The 16,597-nt window shown below is 39.1% G+C and overlaps 1 protein-coding gene across 7 annotated transcripts in view; it reads right to left on the minus strand.

Moving 5' to 3' along the window:
• The window catches only part of FOCAD (focadhesin), a 303,113-nt gene that overhangs the window by 99,974 nt on the left and 186,542 nt on the right, over nucleotides 1-16,597 (minus strand). For all 7 annotated transcript variants that reach the window (XM_032392329.1, XM_032392330.1, XM_032392331.1 and 4 more), the window contains 2 exons: nucleotides 11,863-12,001; nucleotides 6,787-6,972 (listed from right to left, as the gene is read on the minus strand). In XM_032392329.1, the coding sequence (XP_032248220.1) occupies nucleotides 6,787-6,972; nucleotides 11,863-12,001 (325 nt within the window). The remainder of the gene's footprint in view (nucleotides 1-6,786; nucleotides 6,973-11,862; nucleotides 12,002-16,597) is intronic.

Below are 16,597 nucleotides of genomic sequence, written 5' to 3' on the forward strand. Positions count from 1 at the left end.
CACTGAGCAAGGAACCCGATGTGGGGCTCAATCCCAGGACCCTGGGATCGTGACCTGAGCCAAAGGGAGATGCTTAACTGACTGAGCCACCCAGGCGCCCCTGGATAGAGAGATTCAGAAATTAAAATAATTTGCTGAGCAAATTATGATTTTTGACTACTGGTGTCTACGGAAAGAAAAAATAGAAGAGATATAAGAAGTTAGCAGTTACCATATTCAAATTATCACTTATTTATGAGCCTTATTCATTTTAAATAAATGAACAAATTTACAATTCATGATTTATTTTAAATTTTGTTAGCTGTTACTTCCAGAGATTTTTTAATTTTTTTAAGAATAAATTCCAAATACGGTGCCTGGGTAGCTCAGGTGGTTGAGCATCTGTCTCTTGATTTCAGCTCAGGTCATGATCTCAGGGTCCTGCGACTGGGCCCCACGTAGGGCTCCCCACTCAGCAAGGAGTTGGCTTGAGGATTCTCTCTCCCCCTCTGCCCCTCCCGTCGCTTGTGTGCGCTCTCTAAATAAATAAATCTTAAAAAAAAAAGAAGAAGAAGAAGAAATTCCAATTAAAGAGAAATGCTTACACATATCAATCCTCGTGAACTCCTGCAGGGGTTCCTTTAGGTTATACCCACAAGTGGACAAGTTTTCCTTCATCCCTACATGCAATCACTCTCCCCTTCTTCCTCCCTCCTCCTCTTCTTCTAACCTTTCTCCTCCCTGTCCTCCCCACTCTGGTCAACTAAGTTCTCAAACTGAACTTCCAGCTCCAGCTGGCCCCCAGTGTCAACTGAAAAGCAAAGGAAGACAGCCAAATGCTAGAAGTAGTCTTGGAAGCTATCTGGGTAATTGTGAGCCAATAAGAAGACACACTCAAGAACTGAAATAATTTAAAACATAGAGATCATTACATTTTTAAATATCTCCTATTGAAGTATGATATACACAGAGAAAAGTACACCTCGTAAGCATAGAGCTCAATGAATTTTCACAAACTGAACATGTAATTGGCACCCAGATCAAGAAACAAACCATTGTCCACATCCCAGAAACCTTTCTCATGTCTCCTTCCAGTCACGTCCACCCCACCCCAAATGTACCAATCTGCTAACAACCACTTTGCCTACTTTGGTACTTTATATAAATGGAATTAGACTGTATATATGCTTTTATATCTGGCTTCATTCACTCAAAAACTCACTGCGAGAATCATCCACGTTATTCGCAGTTGTAGTCTGTTCATTCCATCTATATTCCATCACGTGAATATAACACAATTTATTTATCCATTTTACTGTCAATAGGCATTTAGACAGCTTCCAAGTTTAAGGCCACTCAAATAATGCTGCTATGGACATTACAGTATGTCTTTTTGGGATTTCATTTAGGTTTATCCCTAAAGTGAAATAACTAGGTAAAACAGGGTATGAATTTGTTCAGAACCAGTTTTGCAAAGTGGTTGTACTAATTCACATTCCCAGCCCCAGTTCGGGTTGCTCCACATATTTACCAATACTTTTTGCCTTCCATCTTTTTTCACTTTAGCCAACCTGGTAAGTATGGAATGGTATCTTACCATGGTTTTAATTTGCATTTCTCTGATAATGAAGTTGACTCAATGTTCATTGGACACTGGAATTTCTTCTTTTGGAGGCTGTGTTCAATTCTGTTTCCAATTTTTTTTTTGAGTGCTTTTCTTATTAATTTGCAAAAAATATCTGATATAATCTAAATTGAGTCCTTTATCAGATATATGTCTTATAAATACCTTCTTTGCATTCCATGGCCTGCCTTCAAGTGCTCTATAATAATAGATTTTGGTTAACACATGTCCTTGATTTTAATATAATTTGTTATTTTTGTAATTATGGATTTTAATTATAGGATCATTTGTTGAAAAGATCATCCCTTTTCGGGGCGCCTGGGTGGCTCAGTTGGTTAAGCGACTGCCTTCGGCTCAGGTCATGATCCTGGAGTCCCGGGATCGAGTCCCGCATCGGGCTCCCTGCTCGGCGGGGAGTCTGCTTCTCCCTCTGACCCTCCTCCCTCTCATGCTCTGTCTCTCGTTCTCTCTCTCTCAAATAAATAAATAAAATCTTTAAAAAAAAAAAAAAAAGATCATCCCTTTTCTCCACAGCATTGCAGGGTCACCTAGGTAAGAAATCTGGTGACCTTGATATGTGGGTCTGTTTCTGGACATTCTATATTCTTCATTGGTCAATCTGTCTATCCTTGCACCAATACCACATTTTCAATTATTGTGGCTTTCTGATAGGTCTTGATATCTGGTAATGTATATCCTCCTACTTTGGTGTTGTTCTTCAACATTACTTTGGCTAATTTTGGCCTTTCCATTTCCACACAAATTTTAGAATCAGCTTGTCATATTGCTAGGGCCTGGAATGAATCTATACATTAATTTAAGAGAATTGACATTTTTACAAACTAGAGTCTTCTAGTCCATCAACATTGTATATCACTTCATTTATTAGGATGTCTTTAATTTTTTCTCCATAATATTTTGTAGCTTCCAGTGTAAAGGTTTTATGCATTCTGTTAAATTTATCCTAGGTAATTAATATTTTTCAGTGCTGTTATAAATGGTACAATCTTTTAATTTCTTTTTTTATTATGGTATATAAAAACATATAATTGATTTGTATGTTGACCTTTGTATGTATAAGTAACCTTGCTGAATTCATTTACTAATCCTAATTCGTCTGTAGATTATTTTGGATTTTCCATGTATTATACAATCGTCTACAAATAATGACTATTTAATTGAGTAATCATTAATGAATTTTTTTTTTTTTTAACTAAGCTTTACAGGGGCCCCTGGGTGGCTCAGTCAGTTAAGCGTCAGCCTTCAGCTCAGGTCATGATCTCAGGGTCCTGGGATCCAGTCCCACATCCGGCTCTCTGCTCAGCACGGAGTCTGCTTCTCCCTCTCGCTCTCCCTCTCCCTCTGTGCTCTCTCTCTCTCAAATAAATAAAGTCTTTTTTTTTAAATTTTTATTTATTTATTTATTTGACAGAGAGAGAGAGAGACAATGAGAGAGGGAACACAAGGAGAGGGAACACAAGGAGGGGGAATGAGGGAGGGAGAAGCAGGCTTCCCGCCAAGCAGAGAGCCCGATGCAGGGCTCAATCCCAGGACCCCGGGATCATGACCTGAGCCGAAGGCAGTCGCCCAACCAACTGAGCCACGCAGGCGCCCCTCAAACAAATAAAGTCTTAAAAAAAAAGAAAAGTTTTTAAGCTAAGCTTTACACCCAACATGGGGCTTGAAGTTTGAGAGTTGCATGCTCTACCAACTGAGCCAGCCAGGCATCCCACTGATGACTATTTTAATGGCTAATTTTTTGCCTGCAAATAATTAGTATTTTACCTCTTCCTTTCTAATCCTTATGACTTTTATTTATTTTTCATGGCTTATTACACTAGCTATAGTCTTCATTACAATACTGAAAAATAGTGCTTATAACAAACATCCCTATCTTTTTCCCAATCTCAGGAGTAAAGGTTTCAATATCTCAGTATGAAGTACAAAGACAGCACTGTAGATGTTCTTTATGAGAATTTTAAAAAGTTCCCTTCCATTCATAGTTTAATGACAGTCTTTTTTGTATCATGAATGGGAACAAAATTTTTCAAAGGCTTTTTCTGCATCTATTGAGATCATCTAAAGATTGTTCTGCCTTTTTCTATTAATATACTGATTTTCAAACATTAAATTAACCTCTCTTAGTTGTTATGTATTATCCTCTGTATTGCTAAATTCAATTTTCTAATATATTTTTTGGGTATTTTTACAACTTTGCATAATGGAAAAGACTGCTTTATAATATTCCCTTCTTGTACTCAGTATCAAGATTATGTTGATCTCATCAACTGAGCCACCCAGGTATCTCACTTTAAAACATTTTTTAGGGACACTTGGGTGGCTCAGTTAAGTGTCTGCCTTCAGATCAGGTCATGGGATCGAGTCTCATGTCAGGCTTCCTGCTCAGTGGGGCATCTGCTTCCCCCTCTACCCCTCCCCCTGGCCTATGCTTGTGCTCAATCTCTCTCTCTCAAAAATAAATAAATAAAATCTTTAAAAAACTGTTTTAACATTTCCCACTATTATTGTAGGTTTGTCCATTTTTTTTAATTTAAATTCCAGTTAGTTAACAGAGTATAATATTAGTTTCAGGTGTACAATAGAGCGATTCAAAACTTACACACAACACCTGACTCTCATCACAACAGGTGTACTCCTTAATCCCCATCACCTATTAAGCCAGGCCCCCACCCACCTTCCTTCTGGTAGGTTTGTCCATTTTGTCTTTTTTTAGTTTTGTGAATGTTTTTCATATATTTTAAAAATTATGCTATTTTGTGTACACTGATTAGAACTGTGATAATTTCTTTTTTTTTTTTAAAGATTTATTTATTTATTTGAGAGAGCGAGAATGAGAGAGAGTACATGAGAGGGGGGAGGGTCAGAGGGAGAAGCAGGCTCCTCGCTGAGCAGGGAGCCCGATGCGGGACTCGATCCCGGGACTCCAGGATCATGACCTGAGCCGAAGGCAGTTGCTTAACCAACTGAGCCACCCAGGCGCCCGAACTGTGATAATTTCTTAATGGAATGACTTCTTTATCTCCATGAAATGTCCCCTTCATTTCAAAGCTTTTTTCTTTTTCATACATCCCTTTTCATTGAATACTGGACAGTATACAAAGGAAGCACAGAAAACCTAAATGATATTATTTTTTTTACTCAGAGAGGAGTTTCTCCTCCCCTCTTTCAGGTAGATAGAACAAAGGACTGATTTAAATTGAATCAGAGATTGAACTGGGTTAGGCTTGATTATAGCTTTGGTAAATCTCAGTCTCCCTCTGGTTCAACCCTGTTCCTAGGGCATGCCTCCCCCAAGATTTTCATCTGACATCCTAATTGGTCTCCTCAATACGGAAAGCTTATGAGAGCTTCAGATGTGTCCTCCGAAGTTTTCAGTTTAGCTCTTTAACCTCCCATCCCATAAACCTTAGAAATTTGACAAGTATCTTGAGGGAGAAATAGGCTATGTGTCTGAGGTCCCACAAGTCCCCAGTTTTACCACTCAGACACCATATGAATGACAAGGTCTCTGTTGGTTTCTCTGCCTCCTGCACCAGCCTCTTGTTAAGGTCAAGCCTGAATTTCAGTCTCCAGTTGAGGCCAGACTAAGTAGGTGCCCCCAGGTGAAAAGAGGTGTAACTCTTCAGTATCAATTCACTACTCGTGTGCTTTGTTTTCAGGCCCACTCTCCTAGCTCCTAAGCACAGGGAGGCTGGAGATTTCACTTCGCCTCTCAGAAGCACCAGCCTAGTTCTTTAACTTTCCGTGCAAACTCAAAATTCAGTCAGATAGCTTGTGAGAAAAATCTCTAGTTTCTCACCTCTATTAGTCAGAGTCTTCAGAGAACCAGAATCTCAATCTCAATCTCTCTCTCCCCACCTCTCCCACTCCCCTCCACCTTTCTCTCTCTATATATGGGGAGATTTATTATAGGAATTGGCTCACAAGATTATGGAGGCTAAGAAGTCCCATGATCTTGCTGTCTGCAAGCTGGAGATCCAGGAAGGCTGGTGGTGTAATTCAGTAATTCAATGTAATTCAGAGAAGATGGATGTCCTAGCTAAGGAAAGAGCAAATTCACCCTTCTTCTAGCTCTCTAGTCAGGCCATCAGTGAATTGGATGTTGCCCACCCACATTGGTGAGAGTGACCTTCTTTCCTCAGTCTACTGATTGAAATCCTAACCTCTTCTGGAAACACACTCAAAGACGTCCAGAAGTAATGTTTTACCAGCTATCTGAGTATCACTTAGCCCAGTCAAACTGACATAGAAAATGAGCCATCCCATCACTCTAAACCCATGAAACCACTAAAAGCTCCACTGGTTCCTCTATACTCCAACAGACCTCTTCTTGGGCCAAGCCCCAATCCTAGCACACAACCAAAATCAGTGACTATCTCCCATGGGGCAGTGGGGGCACAGTCCTAAAATGCTCTTTCTCCCCATTCTGTAGTTTTAGTCTACCTGTCTTTGCTTCTACAGTTCTCTGATACCTTTAAAATGTGGTTTATTTTGGTCATTTGTCCAGTTGTGTCAAAATGTCAGCAGCAGTGGTGATTTGCCATGACCTATCACATCGGTCTTGGAAGTGGAAGTTACATCCTTACATTAAAAACCTACACCTTCATACACACACACACACACACACACACACACACACACACACACAATGGAATATTATGCAGCCATCAAAAAATGAAATCTTGACATTTGCAACGATGTGGATGGAACTAGAGGGTATTATGCTAAGTGAAATAAGTCAATCAGGGAAAGACAAGTATCATATGATCTCACTGATATGAGGAATTTGAGAAATAAGACAGAGGATCATAGGGGAAGGGAGGGAAAAATGAAACAAGACGAAACCAGAGAGGGAGACAAACCATAAGAGACTCTTAATCTCAGGAAACAAACTGAGGGTTGCTGGAGGGGAGGGGGGTGGGAGGGATGGGGTGGCTGGGTGATGGACACTGGGGAGGGTATGTGCTATGGTGAGCACTGTGAACTGTGTACCCCTGAAACAAATAATACATTATATGCTAATAAAAAAAATCCTAAGTATTTAGTAATATAAACACACACACACACACACACAAATAAATAAAATGCTCAGTGTGTGATAAGCAAAACAAAACAAAACAAAGCAAAAAAACCTGTACCTTGATACTATGTACTATACTTACCTGCAAGGCCAGGTTTCAGACCTGGCTGCTTATTGGTTTCATACATTTTCAATATAAAATTGGGGATTCCTGCTACAGTTTTTCCTTGGTCTGACCGGACACCTCCTTTTAATGCAGAGTGATACACTCCTCGGGGCATATTCACCATTTCCTGCTTCACAAGAGATGTAAAAAATTCCTCCAAAGCTGAAAGAGATGAAAGGAAATCAGAAGTAGAGTAAATATAGTATGTTAGGAGAGAATCAATCATTCATTCTTAACTCATATATGCGTGTGTGTGTGTGAGTATATATATACTTGCTGTATACATATATATGTAAGTATATAAACATACACTTGCCGTATATACTTATACACACACAGGTACACAGACATAGAGCAATATTTCAAACCAAACTTCACAAAGTAAACAGGGAACTCTTGATCCCCATCCCTTTCTTAGTCTTCCCAAATTAGAATATGGCACCCAGTTACTCAAGCTTAAAAACAGAGACATTCTTAATTCCTCTCTTTCTCCTACTTCTCACAAGTAATCCATCAGCAAATCCTTCTAGATCTGCCTTCAAAAATATATCCCAGATCCATCCATTTCTCTCCATTTTCGCTGCTACTTGGCCAGTTATTATCTTCTCTCTTCTTCATCGGGCCAAATTTAAAAACTAGCTTCTTGGCGTCTTCTCCTCAGGACCACCCCCACGAGCCCTCCTCTGCCCAAAGCCAGGATTTTATGTGACTGCCTTCTCTAACATCCTCCAGCGATTTTTCACCACACACGGAATAACATTATTGCTTAACATTTCTACTTATTATAGACAGAAATATGGGCTCAGAAGACAATAGGATGCCCAAACAAAATACTTGATAAGACTATAGGTTCATATTCAAGTGTTATTTTTCCAAGGACCACTAGAGGTTGCCAATGCAGAAACAAAAACAACAAACACATGAAAGCTAAACAAATGTGTGGAAAACAAAAAAGAAAACCACTGTATGTGCCTCTCATAGGAACAAAAAAGAAGGGTCCACCTGACGAAACTGGAATTTCATTCTTAGTAGATTGAAAAGTCTGTGTTAAATGACCATGATTAAATTAAAGGCAGCGAGTGCTCAGTAGAGTATCTATTATGTGCCCAGGTCTGTCATTCCTATATAGAACCTTCGCAGATGCGACCATGTTTCTCCATTCACAGGCCGGAGAACACCTGTGTGGGATGTTTTCCATTTACCCCTCCAGACCCACCCTCTGCCCTCTCAACCCTGCTCAGTGACCTGGAAGAATGACCTTTAACAACTGCATCCACAGGCTCCCTTGTGCTTTGGCTTCCAGTTGGCTTTATCCAATGGGAGACACTTGCAGGAGGCCAGAGGGTGGAAACAGAGTGAGGTCAGGGCATGTATTCCCCAGACCCCCTCCTGCAGGATTGCTACCAGTTGCCTGCATCCCTCTTCTGCAGGCCCTGGCCCCCCTTAGGCAGCACTAATTATGACACAGATGCTCTCCCTAATTCTCCAAACTGCTATGCCCCTTCCTTACCTCTTCAGGCCCAGAGGCATTAACCACTCTGGGATGAGACACCACTGCTTGTGAATTTCCTTCAGCCCTGACCACACAACTGTCAAGAGTCCCTGGACTCCATCTGAATGTGCCTTTTCTTTCAAGACCCTGATCGATGCATCATCTAAATGAAAGAAATGAGTAACATCCAATTGCATCCAATATGCATGCGCATGTGTGACCGCTTCACACTGAGTGTTAAGTACAGACTTTTCAGAATGTAGCAAAGAATCATGTTCGGGAGGACAGAGGAGCTATGGTGAGAGAAGATAATTTCACGCTTTCTCCGAAGGGATTCTATTTTGGCAAAAAGCTCACACACATCAGGAGGTAAGTACACATCTGCACATACACTAACTCCGGAATGCAAATTTGTCTACTTGTCAAGCTCTTCAGAGAGCTAAGGATTCTCAAATTAACTCCAGACCCGAGAACAGTTTCAATGAGGGTACATACCATGAGTACAAGCGATACATACAGCACCATCTTTCCCCAACCACTAAGCCAGCAACTAGGAATTTTTCTGCTGCTTCTGAGCCTGGCCCTGTACCTCCAGATGACCAGGTGAGAATTTAAAAGAGCTGAAAATTTGTAGAACAGGGTCTTAGATATAAATTTTTAAAACAACCCCAATGTCCTTTAAAAAGTGAGTGGACAAACTGTGGTACATACCACAGTGGAATACTACTCAGCAATAAAAAAAAAAATTGAGATAGGCCAGTATTTGGATAAATATCAAAGACATTATGCTGAGTGAAAAAAAAAAAGTTAAACCAAAAAGTGTATATACTATATGGAAAACAACACCACCAACAGCGGGAGAAACCCTAATAGGTCTATACTTTGGTTACTTGCTTTGTACCCATGGGAATTTCCTGGTTGTAATAACGAACTAAGGTATGTGAGATGTTGTGCAGCGGGGTAAAAGTACACGGGAACGCTCTAAAGTGTATTCGCAACTTCTTTTAGGTCTAAAATTCTGTCAAAATAAAAAGTAAATAAATACCAGGAACATCCCCACTTAAAATAACGCAAATTACTGGATTCACGCTGCAGCTGCTTTTACATCTACTTAAAAGGCGAGAAGAGAAGAAAACGACCAGGATTCACTCACACTCGGTGCAACTGGGTTTTCTGGCTTTCTGGCACTAGAGATCTCATCTATACTCTCCACCCCATACATTTTAGGGCACATATTCCTAAGGCTCGTGCTTTCCCCTGGTTCTTTTTTGACTAGTCCGGTCATTGCAGGGGAAGTGAGGCACAGAAAGAGAGAGAACTTTGCCCACGGGGACACGGTTTGCCGGACACAGCATCCACAGCACCCTCAGCTGAGTCTAATTACTGAATTTTCTCAAACAGATACAGTCGCTGAACTCAAAGGCTCCCCTTCTTTCTCAGAGAAAGGCACTTGAACAAAGCACAAGAACAAACGACGCAGAAGAACAGGTTACTGGCCGCCACATCCTGAGAGGAGAGAAGCAACAGCATGCCTTGACCACCCCTTCTCCTTTTTCCAATACAAGACTGGAGGGACGGACCCACGTCACTAGGAACAACATCATTTATTTATTTATTTTTTATTATGTTATGTTAGTCACCATACATTACATCATGAGTTTTTGATGTAGTGTTCCATGATTCATTGTTTGCGGGTAACACCCAGTGCTCCATTCAATACGTGCCCTCTTTAATACCCATCACCAGGCTACCCCATCCTCCCACCCCCCTCCCCTCTAGAACCCTCAGTTTGTTTCTCAGAGTCCATAGGCTCTCATGATTCGTCTCCCCCTCCAATTTCTCCCGTTCATTTTTCCCTTCCTCCTCCTAATGTCCTCCATGCTATTCCTTACGTTCCACATATAAGTGAAACCATATAATTGTCTTTCTCTGCTTGACTTATTTCACTTAGCATAATCCCCTCCAGTTCCATCCATGTCAGATTAAACTCTAAATGGATGAAAGACCTCAATGTGAGACAGGAATCCATCAAAATCCTAGAGGAGAACATAGGCAGTAACCTCTTCAACATCGGCCACAGCAACTTCCTTCAAGACATGTCTCCAAAGACAAGGGAAACAAAAGCGAAAATGAACTATTGGGACTTCATCAAGATAAAAAGCTTCTGCACAGCAAAGGAAACAGTCAACAAAACAAAGAGGCAACCCACAGAATGGGAGAAGATATTTGCAAATGACACTACAGATAAAGGGCTGGTATCCAAGATCTATAAAGAACTTCTCAAACTCAAACCCAAAAAACAAATAATCAAGTCAAAAAATGGGCAGAGGACATGAACAGACACTTCTCCAAAGAAGACATACGAATGGCTAACAGACACATGAAAAAATGTTCAACATCATTAGCCATCAGGGAAATTCAAATCAAAACCACACTGAGATACCACCTTACACCAGTTAGAATGGCAAAAATTGACAAGGCAAGAAACAACAAATGTTGGAGAGGGTGTGGAGAAAGGGGAACAACGTCATTTAAAAAGCCCAAAAGAACTTTTCCCTCTAAGGCGATTTTGGGATACAGGAGGAACTCTGGATAACAGTTATTTCCTTCCTAGGACTATTAAAACAGCAAAGGGGTCCTAGACTCTGAAGAGCTTTCCGGAAGTGGGGAAGAACAGAAGAGAGGACCAGGGAATAAATCTTTAAGGCTTGTTCTGGACATCAAGAGAAAAGGAAGGGACAGGAGCTTTGTCTAAAACTAGATAATATATATTTGTCTGAATTCCTCAGGAAATCTCTATGTAGGGTGAAACCAAGGGAAAAAATGTCCCCAGTATAGGATATTGAGATTATGATTGACCAGATGACATTTCTTGAGTGTACTGAACTTAATTTTCAGAAATTGACTTTACACATCCATGTATATTTAAGGTAGAATTGGGACAGAACAAGGTAATAGATGCACGCTCGGCAAGATGTTGGCTAAGACTGAATTAGAATAATTAGATATAATTAGAATAATTTCTTTAAATGTCAAGGTCCTGTCAGCTTTTTATCAAAATGGAATGATCAAACAATTTAATCCATTTTTTAAACCATTAATTTGCAGCTCTCAAATATTGATACCATCTTTGGAATAATTCTAAAGAAAGAATAAATTCATAAATGAAAGTACCCAGTAAGTCTCTTAAGAGTCTAACCATCTTTTCATTTAGCTTATAGAATAAAGAACTATTATTGGAGCCAGCGACTTAAAGTCCCATTGTGAATTGGTCTCGTAGAATATAGCTTTTGAAATGAATTTTAATTTCTCGCTGAAAATGGTTGTTTAAACTAGTTTTCTGGTTCAATTTTCTTCGACTCTAATGCTTTTCAGTGCGTTCTGAACACCATCACTACCTCAAGCAGTCCCTCTACAACAGATGGATACGTCATGCCTTTCAGACAGAAAGTAAGCCATAATTAAAGTAAGCTATCATACGTACACATCACAAAAGAACACAATCAGACAGGTAAAATCCCTGAAAAATGCTGGCTTCCTTGCCACTATATAGGAGTCACCTGGTAAGACCAAAGGAGCAGTAAGTGACAACAGTTTGAGATAGCAAGAGCCAGGAATAGAAAGATCCACATCCTTCTCATCGCCCTCATCATCTTCGTCTTCATCTAGCTCATCGGGAGTAGGGATTTCGGGTCTTATCTGAAATGACAGAGAAGGCAATATAAAACATTATGTAAAATCTTTTCCTTGCACTTTTTATGTCGAGATTTAAAAACTGAGTTAGACTCATTGCACTGTAATGTCAAAAGACCATTGAAAATTAATTTTAAAATATCTATTCATTTTCAGATTAACTGAATGATAAACTCTATCTTAGTAGATACAATCCCAGATCCATGTAAAGAACTAATGGTAATATACTAAGAAAATTACCATAAGCCAGCGTAAGCAATGATTATTATAGAACACTAATAAAATTTTACGCCATCTGACAATAAAATGCAAACACTGACACATTCAATATATTGAACTTCTATGGTTTGTAATTAAATATTTGCCTTGTCGGAATACTTTTTTTTTAACTTCTGATTCTAGCCATATCTCTACGGCAAAGCTTAAAATCTTCCAGTAGAATATATACTAGAGATCAGGAAAGGACAGAATGCGTTAGTTGACTTTCGTTTAGACTTGGCAGTTTGTTGCTATAGAATATAAAAACACTAAAATCTGTAACTGGTAGCTATACTTTACTGTGTCTAATTTGCAATTTGAAGGTTTTATTTGAACCAAAAATTTAGGTTTGTTTGAACCAAAAATTTTTAAATGTAAAAAGATTACCACTATTGCAGTTTCTACAAGATACAACTGTCAAGCAATTAATTAAATTTGTAATACTTTCAATGACACACCATCACAATGCCCACATGGAGATAATTAAGCAAAAGGGGAGGAATCAAAATATATAGAAGTGGTTGCTATAACCATAAAGTGCCAGAACCCAGTCATTACCATTAGCCTGTCTCCCGGAGTTATTTTTAGAAATAATTAACAATTCCTGCAGACTGCCTTCTTCATAGGTCCCCAAAGCACTGTTCCATTTAGGAACTGCACTGAGTCAGGATTCTTGCAGGGGGATAAAAGAAAACAGAGAGGAAATGCTTCTCTTAAGTATAATAACCTCAAATCCAATGAAGCCTTTCAACCATAACTAGTGTTCTCTTCACTAGTGAAGGAATAAAAGCAACCTGACTACCCGAGCACTTTCCAAGACATGATTTAATTCTGATTCAATATTGAGTACCTAATTCTCAGAGGACTGAGCCAGCCATAATTACAGAGATAACAATAATGTATGCTCCACATAGGGCAAGATAGCATTTGTGGGTATCAATGCTTACTGGAGAAACTTGGGCACATTTCCAACCCTTTCAGCTCTCACAAGTAGGGGTTTTCCAAGTGTCTCTGGTCTGTGTACATACTGTGAATTGGCCAGGTTTAGTATCATCAGGAGTTATTTTAGAGATCCTAACCAGTCCCAGTTGCCTAAGAAGATCCACAAAAGGAGTTGGTCCTGGTTTTGTTTGCCTTGCTTCCTTTTTACACATCATAGTACAAATTGAAAATAATATTTGAAGAGCATACAGGGGGAAACAGACAACAATGTTTACAGCCCGAGACTCCACGGGTAACGCCAGCTACCACACCAGGGTATCCACGCACCGCAAGCTCTGACATACACCCTGTGTACAAATGGCGGGAGATTTGGGGAGCTGGAAGGTAGACAGAGGCAAACATGTAAAGTACCCTGAAAATTCAGAGGGATGGTGAGGATATGGAGGAATCAGAACACTCCTACTCTGCTGGCGGGAATATAAAATGGCTCAGCCCCCTTGGAAAACAGTATGGCAGTTTCTCAAAAAGTTCAACAGAGTTACCGCATGGCCCAGTAATTCCACTCCTAGCTCTAGAACCGAGAGAAATGAAAATATACAATCACGTAAAAACTTGCATACATGTGTGAATGCGCTATTCATAATAGCCCCCAAATGGGAGCAACTCAAATGTCCATGATCTGATAAATACGTAAACGACATGTGGCATATCTACACAATGTTTTATTATTCAGTCATACAAAGGTGTGAAGTACAGATACGTGCTAGAGATGAATGCACCTTGAAACCATTATGCTAAATGAAGGGAGCCAGTCACAAAAGACCACATACTATGTGATTTCATTATAGGAAAGGTTTGGGTTAGGCAAATTGAGGGACAGAAAGTAGATTAACAGTTGCTTAGGGCTGTGGGAAGGGAAAGGGGTGATGGGGATTGACTACTAAGAAAATGTTCTAAAATTAGATTGTGGTTGCTCTGTGATTAGTTGCACAGATCTTTGAATATACTAAAATCACCGAATTGTACACTTTAAATGGGTGAATTATATGGAATGAGAATCATAGCTCAATAAAGCTGCTGAATAAGAACAGAAGAAGGGAAAGAGGAAGGTTGGAAGGAAGCAAGTTATAAGAAGGAGGTGGTAGAGGAAAAGGGAGGGGGGCAGTGGAAGCCGGAAGCTGTCACCACCTTCAGAGGGATCTTAACTGGTGTAGGAACTATGGCAAATGACCAAATGCTTCCAATTCCAGAATTATTTAATGTAAAAGGGATAGGATTATTTTTGCACTTATTTTAGCCCGCCCAGTCTTTCAGTTCGGTCAACCTAAATTACTTAAAATGAGTCACAGCACCCAAGCCATCAATATTTCTTAGAAACGATAAAGAAAGACCTACTAGGTTGGAAATAAAAAGTAACGATCCACTCATCTTATGGTGTCTAATTTTACATTCACATAACTGGATGCCTATATTAATTTATCTGCCATGTGGTAAAGAGCGTATGTCTGCATCTTACATATGCATATATTTTAACAAAGAAACTACAGATGTACTGTCATTTAAGAATAGCTGATATACTCTGCCGACTTAGAATGGTGTGATTTGTGTCTTCAAAGGCGAGTTAATTCTCCTGAACATATTAGCACTTATTGTTGGACCCTGGTTTCATTACATTTCCCTCTTCCTCTGCTCACCCCTTAAAGAAATATTTGTTCCAGCTTCTCTATGCTAGCCCCAGGCTTTTCACTTGCTTTGTGTGTAACGACTGAATAAGATGAATGTGCGCACAACTAAGAAAAATCAAGAGACGTCATGTAAAAGAATACCTTTAAAATTATAACATTTTGGTAATTATATTACATTAGCTACTAAAACATCCAGGAAAACTGCACACATATTTAAAATACATACACACGCGCGCGCGTGCACACACATGTACATACACACACAACTACACCCTTCCAATTATAGCTAAGCTTTGTTGAAAAAACTTAAGTGGAGAGCCAAAGAGAAAATGATAAATTACTTTTAGAATCTGCTTCAAATTGAATATTGGAAAGCTTATCCTACAAAATGCCTCCTCTACGGGTTCTGAGCCAGATAACCTTTTAACCGTATTTTCTAGTGTATAACCTATGGAAATCCAGGAGTTTGTGCATAAACACAGGATTTTATTTAGAACACATCAAGTATCCGCATAAATTTATTTAAAAAGAGAAACAGCTTCTGATGAATGCAGTGACATTCACTTAAATGAAAGCCAAACAGGTTACACCATATTAATACCAACCCAGGATACATAATGAGTTCTCTTACATTACTCACTTCTAAAATTAACTCCAGAAATCAATAACACAATCTATCTTAAGATCTCTAAAATAAAAAGTTTAATTTTTAAACAACTAAATATTTTTTTAATGAACCCAAGTGAGAGACAAAAATGAATCTTCTACGTAAAGGTTCATCCATTACTGATTGTTTCACCAGAATATCAATTCTCTGTATTTTGTTTGTTCTTGTGTGTTTTGTTTTATTCGGTTGGGGGGACATTAAAGAAGGCAGAGGAGAAGGATAAATAGCTAAGCAGAACAAAAAAATACAAACTAAAGGAGAAAAATCATTTGTGTCCATTTCTTAATATTGGAATCAACAAGTCCTCAAAAAAGTCCCCTGAAACTTTTTGACCAACTTTAGAGTTGCATGTTTCAAGTGATTAACAATGACGCTTTTACCAACCAACAAAACATATGGATTCATTCAACATTCCCAGATTATAAAATGGCCTAGTACTTAGTGTATGTCCAATAAATAATTGCTAAACCGATGCAAGTGTGAAGTGTCTATCATTAATAATCCCACAGAACTTCCTAATAACAAACCAATGACAAGAAACATGAGTTAATTGATATTCAAATTCCCTAACTCACATGGTATCTTATTCAGCTCTACTAATGATTGACATTTTCCATCCTACCTTACCTGTAATGTTTCATTCAACCCTAACTGATATCTGCCACTCCCCTAACATCTTTTGTTCTATTAACCTGTGAGCTTTCAACAAGTTTCACAGCTTAAATTGATGCATTGGTCAACAATGAACAAAGAAATCTATCTTTAGTAAATTTAAAGAGACCTAGTACTTACAAAAGTAGCTGAATTATCCATAAAAGTAGCAATGTTGATAAGGATACAATGTATCTTTCTGCTGTTTCTTTCTATTTGAAATTCACAGCACTCTCATTAAAAGATATTTCACAAGTTTCCACAAACCCACAGAATGTGGATGTACTTTTACTGGAAAGGTACAGAGGTAACTTCAGTTTTGTGAGTAAGCCTTGGTGCAGAGTGAGTCATCTCTGACAACAAGGAAGAATCTTGGTTTTTTACACTGTAAAAGACCCT

The sequence above is a fragment of the Phoca vitulina genome, unplaced genomic scaffold (genome assembly GCF_004348235.1).
Source record: "Phoca vitulina isolate PV1807 unplaced genomic scaffold, GSC_HSeal_1.0 scaffold67, whole genome shotgun sequence".
Taxonomy (NCBI): Eukaryota; Metazoa; Chordata; class Mammalia; order Carnivora; family Phocidae; genus Phoca; species Phoca vitulina.